The following is a 25421-nucleotide window of genomic DNA, read 5'->3' as shown; positions in this document are numbered from 1 at the left end:
TACTCACACTACAAAACATGTACCCTTTTCCCAGAGAATGAGCAGCATGTTACAGATAATGAACAGATAATGAACAGGTTACTTCACACTGTCACTACTGACCTCTAAAAACCCTCCTATGTAACAGTATACTGTGACACACCACCCACTGCTTTGTGGGAGAAACTCAGCCAAGTTGTTTTTTGTGTTTCTATATCGTTTCCATAGCAAAGGTCAGTGTATGCGTAAGTTAAACTAAAGCTGGAAGGCTAAAGACTGGAGGTCACTACAGGATAAGCTGTAGAGGAGCTTCACTGCAAAGTAGTTCTAGCTGTATTCTGAATTATATATTGATAACTTCTGTATGCATGCATGGAGAGTATGCATCATTTTTTACATTTGCTAAAAAAATCACAATATACCTACTTTAAACCTGTTCAAGCCTACCTAAAAAGTAGTACTAACACATAATAATTGCACTCAGAAAACTGTAAATATTTGTAAGTCACATTTTAAATTATGTGGAATTCTGTAATATTGAGACGTATTACAAGACTAAGAATATAAGTAACAGTTCAATCATAAAGAAATACTGCAACAACTGAAGTTCAGAATCTGTGAGAAAGGTTTTTTCTTTTTTCTTTTTAAAGACAACAATCCAGTTGGCAGAAGTTGCTTTCTTAAATCCAGTATCTATAAGTTTGACAATTCTTATATTACATGTTTAAGACTATTTCTGTAGAACTTAATATAAAGCAAAGATGAAATATACTTTTTTAGTTTGGTGGATAGTTCATTAAGCTAAAAAAATGTTATTTTGTAAAAGCTACTTCAAAACTGACATTACCTAAGGAAACATACTTTTAATTTTTAAAAAGCATTTCAGGCCATTGATGGCTTAATTTGAAACATCTTGTTTTTCTACCAAGAAAAGCTATATTATTAGTATTATTAGTAAGTAAAGTATCACTAGCAGAGTTATCAAAATTCAAAGGTTGTAACACATCTATGGAGGAATGGAACATGCTCAGTCTTTCAAATTTTAAAATTGAAGGAGAGTCACTAAAGATAACAGTAAGCCTGACTACATTTCTTTCTGCTCTGGAATAAGCTTACTCATATGATTATGTTAAATCTTCAGTTATAAAATCAACTGTTGCTGACTGAAAGTATGATATATGCTTAGTAGCCTAGCCTTTGTAGCCTCTAACAACACATATCAAACCATACCAAAACAAAAAAACAATTTTCACTGCAAAAATAATTATAGTTTTTTAAGCTGAAATAGTCTCTTAAATTCACAGTTCATTAATAAATATTGCCATACCCCGGCAAACTTTCAAAGCATTGTGTTTTAATAGGTGTTAAAATCCATTTGTGTTTAATACAGTATTCCTATGATTCTGACTGAAGACAAAGACTAACACATCGGATCTCTTTCCTCTTTACCCAATTTATTTCTTACAGTAATACTGGATTTCCAAAGTAGGACAATTAGAAAGAGGGCTTTTACATACAATTAGACCTCTCTAAAAATAGGACTTACAGTCCTGAAATCCCAGCTCACTAAACGTGTAAAGGAAGAAATGTGGTAACTGAACTGAACACTAAAACTTCAGCTCTTGGAGTCACCAGTAATATCAGTAGCCTTGCAGAAGTTTACTGATGCTTCAAACTTTTCAATTTGAAGCACCCTGTAAAATTGACTGGAATAGGTTCTGAAAGTTACAGAACTAGACTGAAAAATTAAGTTCTCCATAGGAAAAATGTCTTCGAATGGAGATTTCCTAGACTTTACAAAGTAACTCTGTACAATGTGTTAAAGTAAATTAGAAATAAAATTAAATACAGCTGTGTGTGGAAAAATAGCTTTTGTATTTCTAAGTACCTGCAAAAATGTTAGTTTTTATTATTTTTTAACCTCAAGATTGAATATATAATGGTAAATACAAGGTTGTTTTTTAATTATTTTCTGGGAACAAGGGTATGATAAAGAACAATAGTTTCTCAGATTTTGTTTTTAAAACATTTAGAAATGTAAACCTTGCTTATCTTATAAGATTGTAGCCCCAGAAAACTGGTGAGAAAAGGGATTTATAATTAGACTTTTAAAAAAATTTACCAAAAGAGTTTAACTCCAATCAGCCAGAATTAATTTCAAAGAGGGGTGAAGAACGCTAGCAATATTATAGTGGGGGTCTACCATAGATAGCACCAACGCAGGGAGCTAAAGTGGAGGTGGATGAGGGTTTTTTTTCCATCAGTGTAATCAGCCAAACCACAGAAGTTAGCAGTAACAGGGGATTTTAACTATCTAGATATTTTGGGAAAGTAATATGACAGGATGCAGACTGTTTTTGGTATGCATTAAGGATAAGTCTTTAATACAGAAGGGAGAGAAAAAAACCAAGGGGATACTTTGCTAAATCTGATTCAAACCAACAGGGAGAAACTGGCTGAAAATGGGAAGGGGAAAAGTAACAAGGGATATGGGACAGATGCTGTATTTGAAGCATTTCCAATGCCTGCAAGGTGGTTTATTGGATGAGCCATATACTTTTGTATATACAAATATACGCACTCCTTTAAAACTCCAAAAACAACTGTAACAGTCTGAAATAGTAAATACCTGCTGGAATGAGGAGAAATACTTTGCTTCATCTTAGATCTGCACACTGTACAGAACACAACTGGGGACTCACAGTGCTCTTTCTCCATCATCACAGAGGGAGTGAAGAGTGGTGCAGACTGTCAGTGGGTGCTTTCCAGCTCCCCCAGAGCACCTCCTCCCCCTACCAGAGGCAGGAGACCTCACAGTACTCTTTCCCCCTCTGGCCAAGCACTCACTGGCCACGTCTACATGTGCTATTAAGGCAAAGCAATAAACTCTGGCACATACTGCATTGGAGTTAAATGCTGCTGGGTACAGCATTTACATGTGTGCCCAGGACTGCTACATGTTGAACCAGGTCAGAGGAGCCCCAGCTGGCAGGAAATCCAGGGATTCAGCTTTGACCAGCTCAATGTGCTACAGAAGGGCTGGCTGGGGCACGGGGGTGCTAGCTGGCAAGCAGCCCCTGCACTGAAGCACTATCATGCTCCAGCCAACCCTATTAGGGTTTACATGTGCACTGCTGCAGAGTAAAGAATTCCAGTGCAGGACAAGACTTGTATTTACAAGTACTATCTTGTGGCAAAGTTAGGTAGTTTACTCTGTCCTAACAGCACCGCTTGTGAAGACAGTGATGTTTTATTGCAGAGCTAATTAGGCAGCTCTGCAATGTCTTGCGTAGATGTGCCCAGTGACATCAAAACCCAGCTTCACCCTCCCTCTCCTCCCAAAGATGGGAGCTTTAGGAATGGGAGGCAGGGACTGTAAAGTCAAACTGGAGAGGCTAACCTGCTCCCCTCCTGCTTTTTTTTACCACCCTTTGGCTGGAGAGCACTCTATTGTATGCAGCTGAGGCAATTTTGAAGTGCTTCAGCTGGCAGAGTGTGACATTAAGGCACAGCTGTCTGGTGGCTAAAATGCTATGTTTTTTTTAAATGTTTCCAATCCTGTTACTTGCATAAACATTTCAAATACATGCCTGCACCCTTAAATGACAGTGGCTGGAGAAGTGTCTGGGTAATGCCTGCCCTGTGGTCTGGTGATTAGAGTACTTTGCTGAAAATCAGAAGACACAGTATCAAGCCCATTGTGGATAAGCACAGCTTAAAAACCATATCTCCTGCCCCAGGGCAAATGGCCTAACCATTAGGCTACTAGGCTAAAATGGGATAGCCTCTGCATGCCAGAAACACTGGCATGCAGTGATTCAATTTCATCACAGGATTAAAAAAACCCAAACAAGCAAACAGTATTTTGGCCAGTAAGTTCCAAAACCATAGTGACATACATGCTATTTAGGTGCAGAAGGAATTTAGTTCATAAACCCTAAGGCTTCTGATACCTTATTGCATGATAGTCTCTTAAGCAAACTAGGGAAATAGAGATTAGGTTAGGGATCAGCAACCTACAACTCACTGGCTGACTCCAGATCACAAAGTGATTTTTTATTCAGCCTGCCAAGCACATCAAAAAATGAAATGGCCACGGAAGTTTATACACCCTGCTGTTTTGTATGAGAACATACTACCTAGTGCAGGGGTGGGAAAAATATGGCCCACAGGCTGGATCTGGCCAGCCACCTGGCATCATACTCACACCCCCCCCAACAATGTACCTCACCATACCCATGCCCCCCAAGCCCTCCCACACATCCCACATATGCACCTGTCCGATATATGCATCTACACCTCCCATCACCACCATACCCACACCCCCCATACACCCTTCTACCCCCCCACATACAATATACAAAAGTAAGACTTTATTTTGAGATATTATGTAATTGCCTCTACACACTATGCAAGCACACTTAATTCAGGACAAAAATTGAAATAAAATTAAAATGTGTTATAGTAGCTGTTTAATTTTTAGTATATGACATTTTTTCCTGGTTCCAAGATGGCAACACACCCCACCCAAAGGAGGACTTTCAGGATAAGGGGAGGACTTCTGCGAAGGCCATGGATTGGGGGGGGGACTTCTGGTCCCAAGATGGCGACCAGGGGGCTGAGCACCTGTCAAGGGGTGAGGCTACCCATGCAGCCCTCAACAACTCACCAAAACCCATTCACCTGCCCTCTGGCTGAATTAATTGCCCACCCTTTATCTCGTGGCAGAATATCTAACCTCCAGCCTGCCTTAGGACCAGGCTGCGTTGATATGACCTGCAGTTAGTAAAAGGTTGCCTACTTCTCATCTAGATGAAGCTCTTTTAAGATGAATATGCAACTGGTGGACAACCATATTCAAAGAGTAGTTAATAATGGCTCACTTTTAAACTGGAAAGATTCGTTAATAGGCATTCGGAAGGGATGTGTATTATTCAGTATTTTCACCAATGAGATAAAGAATACAGAACACATTAAATTTCTGCATTTCATACCAAACTGGGAAAGAAAACTATTTGTATTTTGAAGTCAAGTACATCATAAGCAAATTGTGGGAGGTTGGAGAAAGAAATTATAGAAGTTTAGGAGTGACCATCTTGAAACAAACCCTTTTTCTCCAGAGCTTGGAGGCATTTTATTCACTACGTGAAACTGCAGAAAACTACCCCTTGTTGTAGTAATATCTCCTGAGATACTTTAGAGAGAGGCAGGACTGTGAATGAAGAATTGGTGAAGACTGAAACTCTACTGAATAATCCTTGTAACCTGAGTAACCTGATCCTGACCAGACTGAGAAATCTCTAGTAACTCCAGTCCAAAACATCCAAAAAGAAAGAAGTGATTATTAGTAAAAAGGAGCATAATAGTATAAACCCCTGTAGTTCAGTCCAGAACCCTTTATTGTGGTATCACGCTTACTCCCTCAGTCCAGGTGTCCTGTGAACTGCAGCAATAGGTGAATATAAACTTTTTCTCATGCAGAGGTCTTTGCTTGGGAGAGTCAGAGGGTTTCTTGCTAGCAATTTAGGGATGCTGACTTTTCAAAAGAAGGTTTGAGATCTGACCTTTTTTTTCCTCTGGAATATAAAAACCTAGTGCCAATCTATAGTCTTTTAAAAATTGGAGTGGTTTGTTAGTGTGAGTTAAAGAAGTCATGACCTTCAAATGAGAGAACTGCCTGTTGGTTTTGCACCTATGTCTGAAACATCCAGCACTGCCTGTAATACTGGCTTGGCAAGTTGTTGATCTTTGTTAAGTGGTTTTAAGTTCACCCTTTAAAAGTCCTGGGGATGTCTGTCTAAAACTGGGAGATTATGTCCTACTGACAGTAAAACTGTCTCCCTGGCAAACCTAATAAGTTGATGTAAAGACATAATGGCTAGCAGAATAGACCATCTTTCTAAAGAGATTCAATTTTTGGATCCTCTGGTGTCTGTTCTGGTTTTGCTGGGGATAGGCTCTATTTTGCCATGAGACAAATGTCAAATCCATGGTTATGTGACTATACAAATACCATTAACGTACATAGAGAAACAGAATTTAGCTCATGAATTTTAAGGTTTTTGACAGTGGGACAGGTACCCCACAACCTTTGGAGGGACTGCATAATGGCAGTCTATTCTTAAACATGGTTACAGCATGGGCCATAGATTAATTCCAAGATGCCCTCATTAACAGCTTCATTTGGTAAGAATGAAGAAAGTTCCTAAGATACAGAAGGAACTGCATATTGTTGTACATCAGGGATAGGTAACCTTTTCCAGCTGCAGGCCACAATGACCCACCCCAAGAGAGTGCAAATGCTGTCAAGCTTCATGTCTGCAAGCTAGATCCAAATGCTCCACAAGCTGTAGGTTGCCAATGCCTGCTGTAGACAGCTGTCACTCCTAACATCCAGCTTTCTCATTTACAGAAACCTCTATTAAGGTTTTACATCAATGTGTAAGATGACGCAGATGAACCAAGATAGGATTTCCATGCTTGGGGAAACCATGGTAGCCAGTAAAATAGAGACTGTAGAAGAATCCAAGGAGTTCATACTTCTGGCTCCTTCCATTCATGAACTGAGCTGGGAAAGTAAATAATAACCCAGTTATATTCCTGATGAAAATATAAGATCAAACTTTCTCCAGAGGAGGGGTCAAATCTAACCTGAGGAAACCCAAATCAATCTTCTATGAGATACCATTACTGGTATTGTGAAATTCTCATTATTGGCTCTGTGGTACAGATCTAATAGGAAGGGGGGATTCTGGTTTTGATATAATAGTTAATTATCTAGGTGTAAATATAGCCAGCACAAAGAGATGGTAATAAAGGCAATAATGGTGTAGGAGGTCAGATAGACCGAAGTCTTATTTCTCCCAGCCTTCAAAGACCTTTGAAATGGTGGAACATGGAAAGGGCAAATTTTCAAGCCTTGAAGACACATTATAAAGGGACACAAGCCCATCTTTTAAAATACTTTGCAAGTCACCATAAAAACAAGTGGGTCATGCAAAAGGCCTACAGAATGAAGAAACAAAACAAAATTTTGCAGAAGCCACATCTCCATACCATTTGTGGCCCAATACCTCCAGAAGTCCTGCTTACTGAAATGTAATACTACTATATTTCTTAAAAGTAAAAAACTGTACTAATGAACTATACTAGAGGTACTCAATCTCTGGCCCACGGGCTGAATGTGGCCTGCGGAGCCATTGCATTTGGCCTGAAAGGCACCCCATGGGGCAGAAAATTTGGCAGTGGGGGAGCAATGGCCATTAATATGGCCACCCTCCACCTACGAAATTCCTAAACTCTAAGCCCTGCACTGGCAGTTACAAGTAGGCCACACCTCTTCCCCCACATCTGGATTGTCACCAAGCCACATTCCCTCCCTCCCCACAGAGCCAAGCAATGTCCTTCTTTCCCTTTGTGTGACTTGGCTGGGGCCAGGCCGGGCCAGGCCTCTTTTCTGCCTGCAGGGCCAGCTAAGTCCCTTCCCACTGCAGGGCCAAGCCTTCCCCCTTTTCCTGCAGAGCTAAACCTTGCCCTCTTTTTCCCCACAGGGCTGGGCTGCAGCTGGACTGCCCCATGCCCCACTCTGCATGGCTGGAGGTTCCCATTGCGCCAGCTCAGGTGCTGGATCAGGACCACCAGTGGAATCCAACCCACAGACAGACAGGGCACTGCCCTTCCGGCCTGTCAGGTAAAAAGGTTCTGCACCACAAAACTATACTAATCCAATGCACAATTGCTGCAGACAAATTCAATCCAAAAAGAAAAAAAGAATACACGGAGAGCAGACAGGTCCAGCTGGTAAGTTTATTGTGAGGGAAGGGGCAAGGGGGGATGGAAGGGGTGGTGGGGGCAGATCAAAGCCGCCGTGATGAGGAAGGGAGTGGGGCTGAGCAGGGGCAGGCACTACATAGCTGAGGTGGGGCAGGGCATAGGACAGATCTTCAGCTCATCCATGGGGGCGGCTCCTGCCACTGCATGCACCCTGGGAAGACATGGGGGGCATGTGCCCCTAGATCTGTGCACAGGGTGAGGGCGGGCTGCCACTGCAGGCTGGGGCCAGAGCTGTGCCAGGATATTCCCAGCAGGCTGGGCCAGGCTGCGTGGGGAGATGGTGGCACTGGGAATGAGGGGGGGGGGGGTGCAGTTATGCCAAAATTCACCATAGCCCCCTTCCCAGTGCCATCACTGCCTGCCCTGAGCACAGCCCGGCTCAGCACCCTCACTAGGAAGAGCCCAGCGCAGTCCTCGGCCCCAGCCTGCAGTGGCAGCCTGCTCCGCCCCATATGCAGATCTGGGGGTACATGCCCACCATGCCCTCCCAGGGTGAATGCAGCGGCGGAAGCCACCCTCCCTCCCCATACCCCTGGACAAGCCACAGCTCCATCCCATGCCCTGTCCTGCACCTGCCCCTACCCCAGCCCCAGCCCCATTCCCTCCCTCACTGCGGAGTCCTTGATCTTCCCCACCACAGCCCTTCCTTCCCCCCAATCCCTTCCCCCACAGCAAACTTACCAGCTGGATGCTGCTCTCCACACTGCGGGGCTGCATATCAGATCAGTATCAGCAGATATGACTCATTTCATAGTTTCATAGTTTCATAGTAGCTAGAGTCGGAAGGGACCTAGGTAGATCATCTAGTCCGACCCCCTGCCTTAGCAGGAAAGAGCACCGGGGTCAGATGACCCCTGCAAGGTGCTCATCTAACTTCCTTTTAAAAATCCCCAGGCTAGGAGCCTGCACCACTTCCCCTGGAAGCCGGTTCCAGGCCCTAGCCGCCCTGACTGTGAAGTAGCGCCTCCTAATATCTAATCTAAACTTACCCTCCGCCAGTTTGTGACCGTTATTCCTGGTCACTCCTGGCAGCGCACGGGGGAACAGGGACTCCCCCAATACCTGCTGATCCCCCCGACCAGTTTGTAGCAGGCCACAAGGTCCCCCCTTAACCTTCTCTTGTGGAGGCTAAACAGGTTCAGATCCCGTAGCCTCTCCTCATAAGGCCTGCCCTGCTGATCCCTGATCATACGAGTGGCCCTCCTCTGAACTCTTTCCATATTGTCCACGTCCCTCTTGAAGTGTGGCGCCCAGAACTGGATGCAGTACTCCAGCTGCGGCCTGACCAGTGCCGCATAGAGGGGGAGGATCACCTCCCTGGACCTGCTCGAGATGCATCTGTGGATGCATGACAGGGTACGGTTGGCCTTCTTGACTGCCTCCCCACACTGCCGGCCCATGTTCATCGTGGAGTCAATGACGACTCCAAGATCCCTTTCCGTCTCCGTGCTGGCAAGAGGGGAGTTCCCCAACCTGTAAGTGTGGTGCCGGTTCTTCCTCCCCATGTGCAACACCTTGCACTTATCAGTGTTAAACCCCATCCTATTCTCATCCGCCCACCGTTGCAACCTGTCAAGGTCAGCTTGTAGCCTATTGCACCCTTCTAGTGCACCCACATCCCCCCACATCTTAGTGTCATCAGCAAACTTGAACAGGGTGCTTTCTACCCCCTCATCCAAGTCACTGATGAAGATGTTGAACAGTGCGGGCCCGAGGACCGAGCCCTGCGGAACCCCACTGCCCACATCCTTCCAGGTCGAGAAGAACCCATCCACTACCACCCTCTGGGTGCGGCCCTCCAACCAGTTGGCGACCCATTTGACCGTGTGGGCATCGACACCACAGTCTCCCAGCTTTTTGATGAGGACAGGGTGAGAGACAGTGTCGAAAGCCTTCCGGAAGTCCAAAAAGACTACATCCACAGCAACCCCTGCGTCTAATGATTTGGTGACCTGATCGTAAAAGGCCACCAGGTTGGTCTGACAAGACCTGCCACTGATGAACCCATGTTGGTTGCCCCTGAGCATGCATTCCCCCGCAAGGCCCTCCTGGATGTGTGCCAGGATAATTTTTTCAAAGAGCTTACCCGGGATTGAGGTAAGACTAACTGGCCTGTAATTTCCCGGGTCCTCTTTTTTTCCCTTTTTGAAGATAGGGACCACATTAGCCCTCTTCCAGTCCTCCGGCACCTCGCCAGAGCACCACGAGTGCTCATAGAGCCTCGCCAGGGGTCCCGCAATGACCTCGGCCAGTTCCTGTAGAACCCTAGGGTGAAGATCGTCCGGACCAGCGGACTTGAACACGTCCAGCCTCTCCAGAAGTACCCTAACTAACTCCTCGCTAACCCCTGGCCCAGGCGTGTCTCTCTCGGGGCCCGAGGGGGGCCCAGCAGGGAGGTGGCTGAACTGGTCCCTACTTAGGAAGACAGAGGCAAAGAAATCGTTAAATATGTTAGCTTTGTCATCTGGCGTGATGACTAAGTTGCCCATCGTGTCCTGCAGGGGCCCCACATTACCCGGGACCCTCTTTTTACCCCCTATGTATTTGAAGAAGGACTTCTTATTGTCCTTAATCCGGGAAGCTAGTCCTATCTCCATCTCTGCCTTGGCCCTCCTGACTGCCCCCCTACATCCTCGGGCGACTGTAACATAGTCCTTCTTGGTGATGACCCCATCTCTCCATTGGGTATATGCCTCCCTTTTAGCAAGGAGACATTCCCGGATGCTCTTAGTGAGCCATGGGGGTTTATGTGCCCTCCTGCTCCCTTTGACCCTTGTTGGGATTACCTCCCTTTGGGCATGGAGGATCGTCTCCTTAAGGAGCAACCACTCACCTTCGACATCTGATTCCCTTCCCCTCTGGGTCCTTAGCGCTTCCCCAACGATCCTCCTTAGCTTGTTGAAGTCAGCCCCCCTAAAGTCTAGGGCTGTTGCCTTGCTGCAGCCCTTTGCCACCTTACGCTGGATGGTGAATTCCAGCAAGCGATGATCACTGTCTCCCAGGTGGCCCATCACCCGCAGCCCCCTCACCAGGTCATCACCCGTGGCCAGCACCAGGTCCAACAACGCGTCTCCCCTGGTGGGACTGTGCACCTCCTGGGTTAGATGGAGGTCCTGCACTCTGGCTAAGAACCGACGTGAGCGATCAGACTTGGCTGACTGCTCCTCCCAGCAGATGTCTGGGAAGTTCAGGTCCCCCATTATGACCACATCCTTAGCCCTCACTGCCTCTGTAAGCTGACCTAAGAATTCCTGGTCGAGCTCTTCTCCCTGGTTGGGAGGTCTATAATCCTCAGGAAAGCAGAGACACCCCACCAGCCGGCCTGCTCTTTCTGAATCCAAGACTGCCAAAGCATTGTCTTTATTAGTACCAATAGGTCATTAAAAATTGGCCATCAGTATCGGCCCAAAAAATCTCTATCAGTGCACCCCCAACCCTAAAAGATTAATAACTAAGGTGATCAAATGTAGTAATAGTTATTTTGCTATAATAAATACATTTTTGCTAACATGTTCAAATGACTATAGACCCAAAGGCAGCCTGGAGGGTAGAAAGGGCAAAGTTAGTAAATAACTGACCAAGAACCAAAAGGCAAGCCATAAAAAAGATAAGAAATCTTTACTTCTACCATCTCAAAAATACAAATTTGAACTGATTAACACAATCTTGATTAAAGCAAAAATTACCAGATGATTAACAGACTAGGGTCAAACACTTAAAAATAAAGAACCTTAGCTAGCTTATCCCTTGACTTCTTTCCCAGGTCCACTAAAATCTAGTTCCAAAAGTTCTAGTGAAAAAAAAATATAAAACAAGCAGAGATCAATTATTAGCATGTCAAATCAACCATCTATAAATATTGGGCTGGGGCAAGCAACAAATTGGACCTTCCCCAAAGCTCAGGAGAAAGAAACAACTCAGCAAGAATCCTCAGGAAAGCAGGGACACCCCACCAGCCGGCCTGCTCTTTCTGAATCCAAGACTGCCAAAGCATTGTCTTTATTAGTACCAATAGGTCTTTGCATTGAGAGAGTCCAGAGGAGAGCCACATACATGATCAGAGGGCAAGAGAGCAGGCCTTAAGAAGAGAGGCTGAGAGCCACGGGGCTCTTCAGCCTGGAGAAGCACAGGCTCATGGGGTGACTTGGTGGCAGCCTGTAAGTACATCAGGGGTGTGCATCAGGATCTGGGGGAACACTTGTTCACCAGAGCACCCCAAGGGAAGACAAGGACCAATGGTTACAAACTCCTGCAAAACCATTTTAGGCTGGACATAAGGAAAAACTTCACTGTCTAAACCACCAAGGCCTGGAATAGACTCCCCCCAGAGGTGGTGCAAGCACCTACCCTGGAGATTTTCAAGAAACATTTGGATGCCTATCTTGCTGGGATCCTTTGACCCCAGCTGATTTCCTGCCGCTTGGGCAGGGGGCTGGACCCGATGATCTTATGAAGTCCCTTCCAGCCCTAATGTCTATGAATTCTATGAAACCTATATCCTAATAAAGCTTTCAAGTTGTGATTGGAATGGTCTCATTGATCAATTAATCTCACTCTTAACTACAAGTCCAGTCAAAAGGTAACATATGGACCATGGGCTGCATCTGACCTGTGGATGTGGGGCTTTAGTGGCATTCAGCGGCAGGGGGGTTTGTCAGCAGTTGCTTTCACCATGCTGCTGTGGGGAGACATGCTGGCTGTTGGCCCTCACTGGGGTGCCACCACAGGGAAAAGCAGTGGTGATGGATGGGCCCCAGCACACACCCACCCACCTCTGACCTGAACAGAGTTACTCTGGGCCTGAAAAGCTTGCCAACTACTGCCCTAAACCTATTAAAGGCATTAATTCATTACAAAAGAAGAGATTCTCCCCTTTCCCAATCTCAAAAACCTTCAATATCTCCTGAATATGATGCACAGAACAAATACTATATCTTCCTGTCTGCGAAAAGTTCCAGCTGTTCCCTCTTTGACTCTTTACCATTCTATATTAATGATTTTTCTATTTTCCATGTAAAGGTCTTCAAAATACTAAAATTTAAGTTTAGTTTACTTTCCACCAGACTGCATCCAGTCTAAGCCAGGCTGAAGCCAACATAAAGAGTTTCCATATATCACTGCAAAAATGCAACTGGTTTAACACTGTATTTAAACCAGAGCTAAGACCCCTCTCAAACATACCCCTAAAACACAGTAGTAATAAAGCATAGTTCTAAAGCATAGATTCAAAGAGAACACTCATGAAGACTGAGTAAATGCTTTACTCACTGAACACTTAGAGGTGGCACATTAGAGGTGGTGAATATTTAGTTGGCAATTTTGTGATGGCAGCCAAGCCACAAATAGCAATAATGGCAAGTTAATGATTTTCACACAGGAGGAATAAACAAGGCTTTCCCCCTAGATTTTTAACAAGGAAAAGACAATTCATTTAGTTTATGCACTTGAACTAGAATATAACCAAGAACTAAAACCTAAACCAAACTCAGATTAAAACAGTAGATAACGGCTAAAAATATCTTGCCATTAAAAAGGACAAACACAGGAGAAATTCACTGCACACTCTTAAAGCAAAACAAATGTTTTCACTTTCTTTTAAGCATGAAAGTCCATTCAGTCATCCAGCAGTGAGTGAGATGCTCAATTCATGTAGTTTCTCCACATATTGGAAACAATAAGCTGATTAACTATGCTCACAACAGATGCCAAATTTGGCAGAAGCTTAGTTTCCTAGCAACAGGCAGAGTACAGCATGACTATGCCTGCACATAAACTGAAGGTATATATTACTATCTTAGAATTTTGTTACAACTCATGAATAAGTACATGTGTATTACAGAATTACAGACTTTATAATGTTTTAGAACATCTTAGAAGCCCATCTATGATGCTACAAACTAAGTACAGTTTGAGACAGTCACACATTAACACTAAACAAAGACCATGGAAGAGCAGTTTGCCAGCTCAGCGGTTGTCCATCACTGATCATGCACTGACACCAAGCTGGTTGGCACAGATTTAACAGATCAGCAATAAAAATGGAATAAAAATTCAGAACATGTGTAAACAGTCATGCATATTATGAATTAGGTTCATGTTGTATACTTGGGTGAGACCTCTGGAAAAAGTGCCTCCCCCCACAAAAAAAGAATGTTTAATTTGATTACAGCTATTTAATGTTTACCTTTCACCAAATGTGATCCTTACTACACTATTTCTCAGCAGCATGTTAAAACAAAACAATGTTTAGCTGCAAAACAACTTGCTCTGTATTGAATACATTTATATCATCACACAGACAAAGAATAACTTGTGAATAGAATGCTGATTTGCATTTGTACTAATTTTAATTCAGGCAGTCATAGTTCAGTGGTTTAAGCATGAGATTAAGAAACAATGCAGAAATTCTAAAACCAGTTTTAACCATTATTTTGCCTAAATGAGTCATCTCACCGATCTGATTCAGATATCCTTTTTGAAAAACAGAAATAATATCCAAAAAAATTACAGACCTGTTGGCAACTCCAGCAAACAAAAGTATGCTACAGATTTTTATTTATAGAAATCCATAAACTATAGCAAAATACCCATCTTAATGCAATGCAGAAATACTGAACCAAAGATAGCTTTATAGACATGCCTCTGATTTAAAGCTAGACTTGCCTTTGATTTAAGACTTTGTAAGTCTGTAGACATAATATATATAGCCAAGTAGGACTGATACCTGATATTCCCCTGATATAGGCTCCCATTACACATTTCCCTTGCTTAACCAGTGGTGCCATTTCCAAAAACTATGCTAAGGAAAAAATGTTTTGTCCACGTTAAAAAAATTGAAAACTTTTATTTGTACAATTCTAGGATCCTCCTGTTTCACAGAAGAGATCTGTAAATTAACAGGGAGGTCTTTCAGGGCAAGGGAACTTTTGCTGTTTCCAAGAAGATACAAGTATTTGAAGGGGGAAAAAACCCAAATTTGAATAGTACAGAGAATTAGATTTTTAGCACCTAAAATATCCTAACATTCCATCTTCAAAAAGCATGTTTGAATCTCTGAAACTGCATTATCCCTGCAGTAACTGAGAATATCTCCTTTAGCCCAGGTCTGCTAGACTAAACTGGATTCTTCCTGCCTCAGGGTAGGGCAGAACAAGTTAAGAATAGGAAACCTGCCCCCCCGCCCTTTTCCCCCCATACTATCAATATTTATTGATAGTATGGGGATATTTGATAGTACGGGGGGAAAAGGGGGGTGGGCAGGTTCCTTGGGGAATCTACACAGAGTGAAGGAGGAAACCAGTTTCTCTGGTAGGTGGGAAAGAGGGACAAGAAACAATCTGCAGACTATAAAAGTGTAGATCAAGACAAGGACACAGAGTCCAGTGAAAATGGGAAAGGGAAGAAGCTGTGATTGATTGAGACTAGGGGTGTACCAATAGAGATTTTTGCAGCCGATACCAAAACCTGATTTTTAAGGGGGCATATCGGCTGATACTGATCTAATTTCTGATACCCAGCCTGGCAGAGTGAGGAGCTGCCTCCAGCTGGTAAGACTGGTGTGGTGGAAGGGGAAGGGGGAGGAAAGGGGCTGGGGTTGCAGATCAGGGCCCCTGTGATGAGGGAGGATGTGGGGCTGGGCCTGGGGCAAGCATTGCCCAGCCAGGGCAGGGCAGGTGAGGAATGGACCAGCAGCTCATTTGGAGGTGTGAGCAGACGGGGGGCAGCTTCCACCACTGTGTGCCACTCAGCCAGGACCTACTGGTCTGGCAGCTAGTCTGGCACTTGCCAGCTCATCTGGCAGCTCCTGCCACTGCTCCTGCCGCTCATCCAGGAGGGCAAGGGGGTGGCATGTGGCCCCAGTTCTGCATGGCATTGGTTGGGGCCGGGGCTGTGCCAAGCTCTTCCTGGTGGGGCAGGGCTACACTGGAAAGGGGCTATGCGCAGGGGCTGCCACCACAAATTCACTATAGCCCCTTCCCAGTGCAGCCCCACCCCACCAGGAAGAGCTTGGCACAGCCCTGGTCCCAGCCCACCCCACCCCACCCCACCCTGGGGTCTGGGCTGCACTCCCCAAGCAGGGAGAGGAGGGAGCTCCTGGTAGCCCAGCCCTAGTTTCCTGCCACCCTGCTCTAGGCCCCGTCAGTGCTGGCCCCACTGCACCAGCCTGGGTCCCGCATTCCTGCCCAGCTGTTGCTGCGCTCCATGCTCCCCACCACCCACTGAGCTCTGGCATCAAGTGGTTCCCACCTGCAGTGCCAGGACTGCAGGAGCATCTGTGACATGATGCCAGAGCAGCGGGGGGTGAGAAACGGAAAAGCGGCAGGAGAAGGGCAGCAATGGCAGATGGGGGGCAAGTCACAACAAGCAGGAGCATGGGGCCCACACCAGTGCCCCAGGGCTAGGAGTGGCAGGAACACAGATCCTGGGCTTGCAGAAGCACTGGCGGGTACTCTGCCTGTGGCAGAAGGGGTGGGGCAGGCTGTAGGTAAACCTGCCCCACTCCACACAAGCCATAACCCTCCCCAGCCACCTTCCCCGCACACCCTCACAGCCCCCCAGAAAACCCATACCCACCCACACCCCACACACAAGACACCCCCTATACATACACATAGCCCTACAAATCCCACACACACACACCCTCCCCCACACCCCACATAACCCACAAAGCTATACCCAATCACGCCCCCCATACACCTCCCACAATATACAAGAGTAAGACTTCATTTTAAGCTATTATACTATCACCTCTGTGTAGTATGCAAACACATGTAAATCAGGACAAAAATATTTTTTGAGATTAAATTAATGAAAGCTATAGTACATTTTTTGGTATTTTTATAGTATTATTTGGTATCTTTCTGGTTTAGAGATGGCAAAACCTCTCGCTGAATGGAGTAATTCCGGGGGGTCAAGGGGAGGGACTTCTGGTGGCAAAGGCAAAGGAACAATCTGCAGACTAAAAGTATAGATCAAGACAAGGACACAGAGTCCAGTGAAAATGGGGAAGGGAAGAAGCTGTGATTGATTGAGACTAGGGATGCACCAACAAGACAAATTGATTGAGACTAGGGGTGCACCAATAAGACATCACCACCAGTTTATCATGCACTACCACTATTCAATCATGTTCAGAAATATATCCCTGATGCAGAGGGTAAGACGTTTTGATTGTATTCTACCACACTTATGGTACACATTTCTGTATGATCTAGTACACGTAACCTGCTATAATTTTCCCCCCGAAACGGTTCCTGTCAGTATAGCAGAAGTTAAATACTGCATCATAAATCCACTGGCAAGACTATAATATACAGTGAAATTAATTATATAAGTTCCATACTTATACAATGTTTTTATACCTGTAAAATTAAATAACTATAGAGAAATGCTACCTGTTCAGAATTATCAAAAAAGCTTATAGTTTACTGTACACACTAGTAAGTGAATGAGATTTTATTTTAACAACACAAATTGTTCACAGTAAAAGTTAAACTTCATACCTTCACAACAGGGTGTCCACCTGTAGATGCTTTTACTGCTCCTCTACTGCCTTCAGTTTCATAATGAGCCCTATGGTGAGTTTTAGGCTGCACTTCTACTTTCAGCTCACATTGTTCATAACGACTTGGCAAAGGCCAGTCTAGTGGTGGCAATGAAGATGTGCTGAAAGATATACACAATTGATTTAAGTGAACAGTGCCATATGACCAAAGTAAAGAGTCAAAAATAACTACTGCCATCCTTTTGACAAGCCAGTCATACACTTTTACATATAAGAGCCAAGATTCTGCTTCCATTATTTTGTACTTTAAAAAAAAGCATTTCTTTTGGGATCATTAATTACTGAAAAGGGGAAAGAGAAATACTGGCTAAGATTAAGATCATGCAGGGACATGGCCCTGTGAGTAACTCTATATATGACTTTATTGAGGTTATTCTATAGCAATCCTACCTATCAGTGTTTGTTCTCAGATTGTCAAGCAAATTTAAATGATGGCAGCTTTATGATAAATAAAAAGGACAAATTAAAAAGGACAGTTGAATGTCACTTTGATCTTACAGGAAGCTGGACTGGTATTCTTTGACTTTACCTCCTGAAAAAGATGAAGGATCACTGACATAATTGTTTGATATTTCTAAAGTCTACTTTCTCCAAATTGCTAGCTACTACCGAGATGAATAAAGTACCAAGACTCATCAGATCTTTTAAAAGAAATGAGTAATTTTAGGATAGTGGAGAAGCCTAGTGCAACAAGACATAGGTATGCCTTTGCAACCCTGGTGTTATTATTAGCACCATGCTCTAACCAACTGAGCTAAACAGCTGCATAAATCAGTTGATGGGTCAGACATGGCCTGTGGGCCATAGCTTGCCAACCCCTTGCTTACAGGAAAAATAAGCTCCCTATACATTGCAGCTAATGATTTAAGCTGAATAGATGCGCATATTTCAGATTCTAATAAGATGAACCATCAGACCTACCTCAAACACCTAGCAGGACAAATAATGTATAAACTCTCTAAAGTTCAATCCATTTTTTAAAAATCTAAGTACTTGCAGCCCTGTGTTTCAGTAATATAACAAACATTCCTTTTGAAATTACATTTGTATTAACACAGTAACCTGAGAACCTATTATTGTAGAATTTTAAGCTTGAAAGTGCTTATACTACCTTGTTTTGCCTCCTAAGAAAATGTACATAGGTTAAATGTTGATCATAGGCATGATTTTATCTTTTCAGAGTTTCTTATTCAATTTCTGTCCTAACCTGCAAAACTCTAAGCAATTCCTGAAGCCATAGGGAGGTCCACAAATGACAGTTCTACCTTTTAAAAGCAGAACCCAAATTCTTCAAGGGACAAGAAAAATCCCTTAAGACACATCCAAAAATTGAAGATATACTGTTACTAGAATTGAATGAGAATCATTCCTCCCAGTAGAAAATATGGAGGCACAGCTTTGTCTTCAGTAAGTATCTGGATGGACTCTGGTTCACCCTGTAATCCCATATGTCCACCTTTTACTGCAAACATCACTGTAACCAGTCAAGGGACAAAAAGGGAGAAGTGGCATCTAGTTGGCCTCCTTCCTTAAGAACACTCATCCATAGTACTGTCCACCTTCTGTTCCTCTGCTCAAGAGGCACCTCTAAATGCACTTCTCCTTCAGGAAGAGAGAAGATACACCCAGCTTTCCTGGAGTGCTTTTTTTTTTTGCGGGAGGGTGGGAATCAGCAGGAGAAGTATACATTCCTTGCTTCTCATTGAAGGGAAGACAGAAATGACCTTAAATTAGTCTCTAGAATCCAGAACAGAAGCTCTTCTTCCCCCACTGAGGATGTCCGATTGCTGTTTCTTCCACAATAGTGGGCTGATTAGGCGGTTGGAGGAGAACAAGTGATGTCAGCAATAAGAAGGAAATTGATGGGTGCCAGTCCAGTCCTTCCAGATACTCACCATAGGCAAAGATGTGCTGCCTAAATACTTGCATTTGGTTATCAACTGTAGACTTGCATTCACAGTTACAGTTAATGATCCTAGATGCCTCTGAAAATTAGAAAGAGGGGAGGACTGGAGATTTCAGTCTGCAAAAAGGAAAGAAAAATGTCAGAATTAAAGTTACTAAAAAGAAAAGAGAAGTGATTTTTTTTTATAATAAAGAGTTGTGCAGGGTCAAAAGCAAAAGAATCAGCTACTTTTATTTTCTCAATCTTATCTAAATCTACTTTTTCATACAAACAAGAATGTCTCAGGGAAGATGCAGTACTGTATGTAACATACTGGGAGAAAATATGGCATGAGAACCCGTCACCTGAAATAGTGACCCACAGTGGGAACAAGGGACCACTAACTACTGAAGGTGACCCTGCAGAAAGTTTTCCCATGCAATATATTGCACTAAGGCAGCATTTCCCAGACTTTTGATCTCTGGGACACCCTTTTTTTTTGGATTAAAATTGGTGGCTGTGGCAGCAGGCCATCTCGAGGCCAGTCACAACTCTGGCCCACCCACCTGTCTGAGGCAGTCCACACACCTGACTCGCCTGCCATGCCTTTCTTGTAACTGAAGGTGGGAGGTTGCCCGTTTGATACCTTGATGCCAAGGCTGTAATACACAGCTCTGACCTTCCCTTCACCATGTCGCATGACTCACAGATGTCATCACATACTGGTGACAATTCTCTTGGCCCCTTATTGGGCCAAACTCACTACCAGGCTGAGCCTCTTTGATACTAACCCTAGCAGGGCCACACTCGCTCTGTCCCTTTCTTGGGCCTTAGTTGCACTGTACCTTGCTGAACCTCAGTCTCATTGCCCTATTCTGTATAGCCCTTCAGGACCACCCAGGCTCCCTACTATATACAGCCCTTCAGGATTCATCCCTTGCACTCTGAGTCCTGACCTGTGTAGACCTTCAGGCCACCCAAATCAGGTTCTACTCTATGATGGGTTGTCAGGCCTACGACCCCACACTTCTCTGGCCTCAGGTGCCTCAAACTTGGCCTACAGCCTACTCAGGCCTCAGGTGTCTGTTGACATGCCTAGACATCTAACTCGGCCTACAGCCCAGTCCGACCTCAAATGTCTCAACATGCCTGGACCCCCTATTTGGCCTATGGCCCACTCATGCCTCAGGCATCTCTTGATGTTCCTGGACCTCTAACCTGGCCTAATACTTATTCAATTCTCCCACTAAGCCTCAGTCCCTCAGGTGTTGGGCCTTGGGCCCTCCTGGCCCCTGTGCTGTCCCCCAAGCCTCACTCTCAGGCCTTCAGCCTTCTGGGCCCCTGTGTTGCCACCCAAGCCTAGTGGTTTTCTCTCAGGGTCTGATCCCCTAGCTTTTCCCCTCCACAGTCACTCGCAAGGCAGTGAGGGCTGACACTTTCTGGTGCCCCATACTTACCTATCTCTAGGGAGGCACAGGTGTATCATTTTCGGGAGACTGTCTTGCCACAAGCAGCCCCACCACACCATCCAACCCTAGAAGGATGTAGTTTTAGGTCATTCTCCAGGACCACTGTAGGCCTACCTGCCCTGGTCTTTCTTCACCCCGCTCTGGGCTCCTTGATGTTCTTCCTGGGCTGCTCATTCCTGGGCACGCTCTTCCAGCCTCCACTTTATCACATAACCCCCAGTTGCTGTCCCCATCTCTCTCTCAGCCCCTTTAGTTCCATCAGGTGGCTAATTTTCAGCCTCTGTCATTTCAGACTGGTTGCTCACCGACCCCTCACTCTCATCTCTCCCTTGAAACCTATGGCTCACTTGAGCCTGACCCTGCTCTCTGGGCAGTCAGGGTACCGGAGCTCTCCGCCACTCTGGTCTTCCCCTCATAGTGGGCATACTTTCCCTTCAGCCACTCATGCCCTGGTCCCAGCTTGGGCCAGTCAAGAGCCCCGGGTCAATCCACAGACAGCTGACTCTTTCACTCACTAGGGGTCCCATTCCTCCATAACTCATATGTCTCACCCTGGGCTTGCCTAGAGCCCCAGAGATCTTATATAAAGCAGCCCTTTACTTCACTGGGCTCGTACCAGGCACATGGCTGCAGAGCACTCTGCTCTGCAAGTACGCTGTGCCCTCCCAACTTGAAATACAAAAGAAAGAAAAGTGTCATATTTCACAGCACACTTTCACCACTCTCGCACGCCACCCTTTGGATATCACCGCACTAAGGGGTGATTGATTTTTTTCTCCAAAGACTATTCCCTTCTCCAGAAAATCTTTACGGAGGTCTATAAAAGATATTATTATGACTAGTTTATTTAATTTTAAATATGAGCCTCTTATGGCACAAAACTTTGACTTATCAGTGTTCAAAACTTGGAGGCATGATGATTCAATGATGGCAATTTGTTAGCACTTTTTTAATTGCTTTTGAGGTAGGATAGTTTGAATCCAATTAAAGTTCAAATTTTAACGTGTCCAGATATAGCCCACACTACAAAACAGAGATTTAAAGATTTAAAGATTAGAGCACCGGAGGAATTTGTAGAAGTTGGTGTTCTCATTTCAAGTAATTGACAAAATGTTTAAGGCTGTAAAGTTTTACTTTGTATTTAGAAGTATAAAAATGCAAACAGCCTCCAGATTAGTGTGAGAAGTAACCTGTAGGCTTAACTTTTCCTCAAATAATTTCAATGCAGGATTTGAGAGCAAGAACTATCAAAACATATGCTTTTTAAAAAAATTAAGTGTCTCACTTTTAGGTTGTGGGGAACAATTAGATCTACAGATACTTTCAAATATTTCACTAGGAAACATCAACAAAACCTATCGCCAATCATTCCAAGCAGTATTTTAGTGGTTTCTGACACAGTCTTTTTTAAGAAATTGATCTTTTCATTCTCTAAGCACACAAACAGGCATAAAGATACATTGAGCAGCAAAGAAACCTACATTGATTCTGCAGATAGGACAATGACAGATTCATAAATCAATTAATAAGAACTTCAGAATGAACACAAACATCTTCAGATTATAGATTTAAGAGAAGAACTGCCATTAAGAAGACATTTAGGAGAAAAATAATGAAGGAAAACCCTGTAGGGAGGAATTTAATAGTAGTTGTCACATTCCAGTTTGTAGACACCAGAAAGTTAATAGAGATTATTTTAAATTGGCGACTACTGGTGGCAGAACTGAATTGATTCAGGATATTAAAATAACCACACCACAGGGAAGAGACATGAAAATGTTCATAAAACCAAACTGACAGATGAATAATGGCAGCCAAGAGGATACCTTTGGGTGCCTGCCACTTTAAGGGCTTGAGCTAGCTATAAAGCAGCCTACAAATGACAACAGAACCAATCAGGTGCTCACATGACACCCAGAAGGCCACCAGATTGGCGGAGGCTTGGGCACTCTGGGTAGAAGACCAAGGCCCTGAGGAACAGAGCTACCAATTACTGCAGGGATGCTGCTGAAGTAACATTGCCCAGCTGGAGATCAGCTGCTTCCAGGAACATCCTGGAGGTTAGGTTAGGGTAGGAACTATGAGGAAGGAGGAGGTTCCTAGGGACCTGCTGGGGTCCCAAGCCCTGCAGAAGTGGTTATGGGCCTAGAGCTGTGGAGCCATCCTGGAGAAAGAGGTGGTATGCACAGGGGCCTGAGCAATGGGCCAGAACAGCCCTATGAGAGAGGTGCTGAACACAAGGGCCTAGGGAAGAGCCAGGTCAGCCTAGGACAGGGGCTTAGTTTGTGGACTTATAGAGGGACTCAATGAGTCCAGTGGAGAAAAGGGCTGCTTTGTATATAATCAGTGGGGCATCGGGCAAGCCCAGTGGTAGAAGACTGCTTTATGGTGGGGCCCAGGGGGGGACCTCCGTTGAGCAGGAAGATCAGCTGCTGTTAGATTGATCCTTAGACCCTTGAGTAGTCAATGCAAGGGGGCCACAGCCAACAAACTGAAGCCCACTGTGAGGGGCAGGGCAGCAGGGCAGCAGAGAGCTGCTGGTGGCAGAGAGCTGCTGATTGGCCCAGAGGTGGGGCTAGGGCCTAAAAAAGGCCAAATGTCCCTCAATGAAGGGGGACCAAGCAGCCCAAGAGGAAAAACATCCAAGAGCCCAGTGAGGGAGGAGTAAGATCAAGGCAGGTAGGCCTGTAGCAGTCCTGGTGCATGACCTAAAACTTCACCCTGCTGGGGTTGGATGGTGTGCTGGGGCAGTCTACAGGAAATGCCACACCTGTCCCTCACTAGTGAAAGGCAAGCATGGGGTGCTGGAAAGCCTCAGCCCCCCCGCCTTATGGGTGACCCTATGGAGGGGAAAGGCTAGGGAAGGAAAGTACCAGGCTTGGGCGAGAACACAGGGCCAAGAGGGCCTAAGGCCCAACACCTAAATGTGTAGTGGGCGGCCTGGATAAGAATGAGGCCTAGTGGGAGGCTGAAAGTGAAGTCCTGGTTCGTCGATGGACACCAGAGGCCCAATGGGTGTAAAGCCCCAATGAGGGGGTGGAACAGAGGCCCCAGTGAGGGGGCATGTGGCCCAGGCATGTCCACAGACACCTGAAGCCAAGTTTGAGCCAAAGGCTGGGCCCAGGTATGTCCATAGACTCCTGAGGCCAAGTTTGAGCCAGAAGTCAAGTGCAGCCCAGCCATAGAGCTGGGGAAGTTGGAAGTCATTTTGTATGCCATCTGCAAGGCATGGGATAGAGGGGATGTTGGAGCAGTGTATGCCCTTGCCCTCAGGGCATTAAATGGGCAGCTATTAAATGGACAGCCTCCCGCCTAGAAACAACTATTTTGTTACAACCAAGGTATGAAGGCAAGTCAGGTGGGTGGATTGCTTTAGACAGGTGAGTGGGCCAACACTGTGAGTGGCTCGACATTGTGAGTGGCCTCTGGACAGCTCCCTGTCACAACTGGCTTCACTTTTCAGACTTGCTTAAAAGTGCAACTTTTGGTTAAAAGCTCTTTGGAATAAAGCACCGTTGGGGCGATGGGGTAGAGTAAGGCCCAGCTGACAGTTTGACTCTAGTCTCATCTGCACAATGCTGTTTTTAAGTCTGGCATTGTTTTGAAATGGTTTGACCTTTCAAAAAAAAAATCCATACAACTTGAGCTCAGATGCTAGGTTTAGTCTGAATCAAAATTGTTCTGTTTTATTTTTCACCTCACACTCTACCCTGAGCCAAAAATATTAACAACCACAAATCTTCTCTTCTATCATTCTCCATCTGAAGTAGCAAAAACCCAGGTTGTTTCCTTCAACCCAAAGGATAAGACTGGCACAAACAATGGGTCCCTGCATTCCTTTAGTATTTAAATGCTCACAAAGGCAGATGGAACCAGGGCTCCCATTCAGGATTCCTTGCACTTCAACATGTTTCTCCTCCCTTACCTCCAATGGTTTTATCAATTCCAGTAATGAGCTCAGGGATGTGGATGTCAGTACATCTTCTCAACATGAGAGGGGCTTTTCCAGGCAGATTAGATTTCTAGTGTTCCATGGTCCTCTCTATCTCTCCTGTTTTGAACTGGCTCAGGTTTGGTCCCAGGGCTGGGACCAACAATGAGCTGATTGTCCATCCCAGCCCCAGGATCACATAGGAGACTAGAACCAGCTTTTGTTTATCACTACCCCACCACACATTCAATTTATGGAGTGACAGAAACCAGCCACAAAGATATTACACCTCTTTTGTGGTATATTTTTGCAGTTGGTTTTCTGTTTTGTCATACAATTAATTCCTTGAAGATGTGGTAGGGTTACTATTTCAGTACAATTAACAGGTTAACTGTGTCCTGAGGGTAATGTCTGCCAGAAGGCTACACCATAACTTTGCCATCAAATCCAGGTGTAGAATGGTAAATAGGTGACATCATCCTCTAACAGCAGATCTCCTGTGGTCTTTTTATGCTTTCTCTGCAAGTGTTATTCTTGGTATTTCTCAAACAAGCAGTTAGGAGAGCTGTCCCCACTTTACAGCACGTCTTTGATGGGATGGAAGTGGAAGTGTGCTAAATTGCTTTTGGTATTTCTTCCCAACTCTAGTCTCTATTTAGAACAGCAAAAAAGCATCAACCAAATGCATATTAGAACAAAAGGCAGTCAAGCCAAGATTGTGGCATAGTTTCAAACGGGAGTGTTCAACCCCCAGCCTGT

General features: G+C 44.8%; 1 protein-coding gene across 2 annotated transcripts in view; it reads right to left on the bottom strand.

The window, feature by feature from the left end:
• NFATC3 (nuclear factor of activated T cells 3) overlaps positions 1-25421 on the bottom strand; it is a 156186-nt gene that overhangs the window by 87975 nt on the left and 42790 nt on the right. For both annotated transcript variants that reach the window (XM_090061944.1, XM_090061946.1), the window contains exon 3: positions 17316-17478. In XM_090061944.1, coding sequence (XP_089918070.1) covers positions 17316-17478 — 163 coding nt within the window. The remainder of the gene's footprint in view (positions 1-17315; positions 17479-25421) is intronic.

The sequence above is a fragment of the Crocodylus siamensis genome, chromosome 9, assembly GCF_052110815.1.
Source record: "Crocodylus siamensis isolate JL-2025a chromosome 9, ASM5211081v1, whole genome shotgun sequence".
Taxonomy (NCBI): domain Eukaryota; kingdom Metazoa; phylum Chordata; order Crocodylia; family Crocodylidae; genus Crocodylus; species Crocodylus siamensis.
This window is presented reverse-complemented; position numbering and strand designations above follow the sequence as displayed.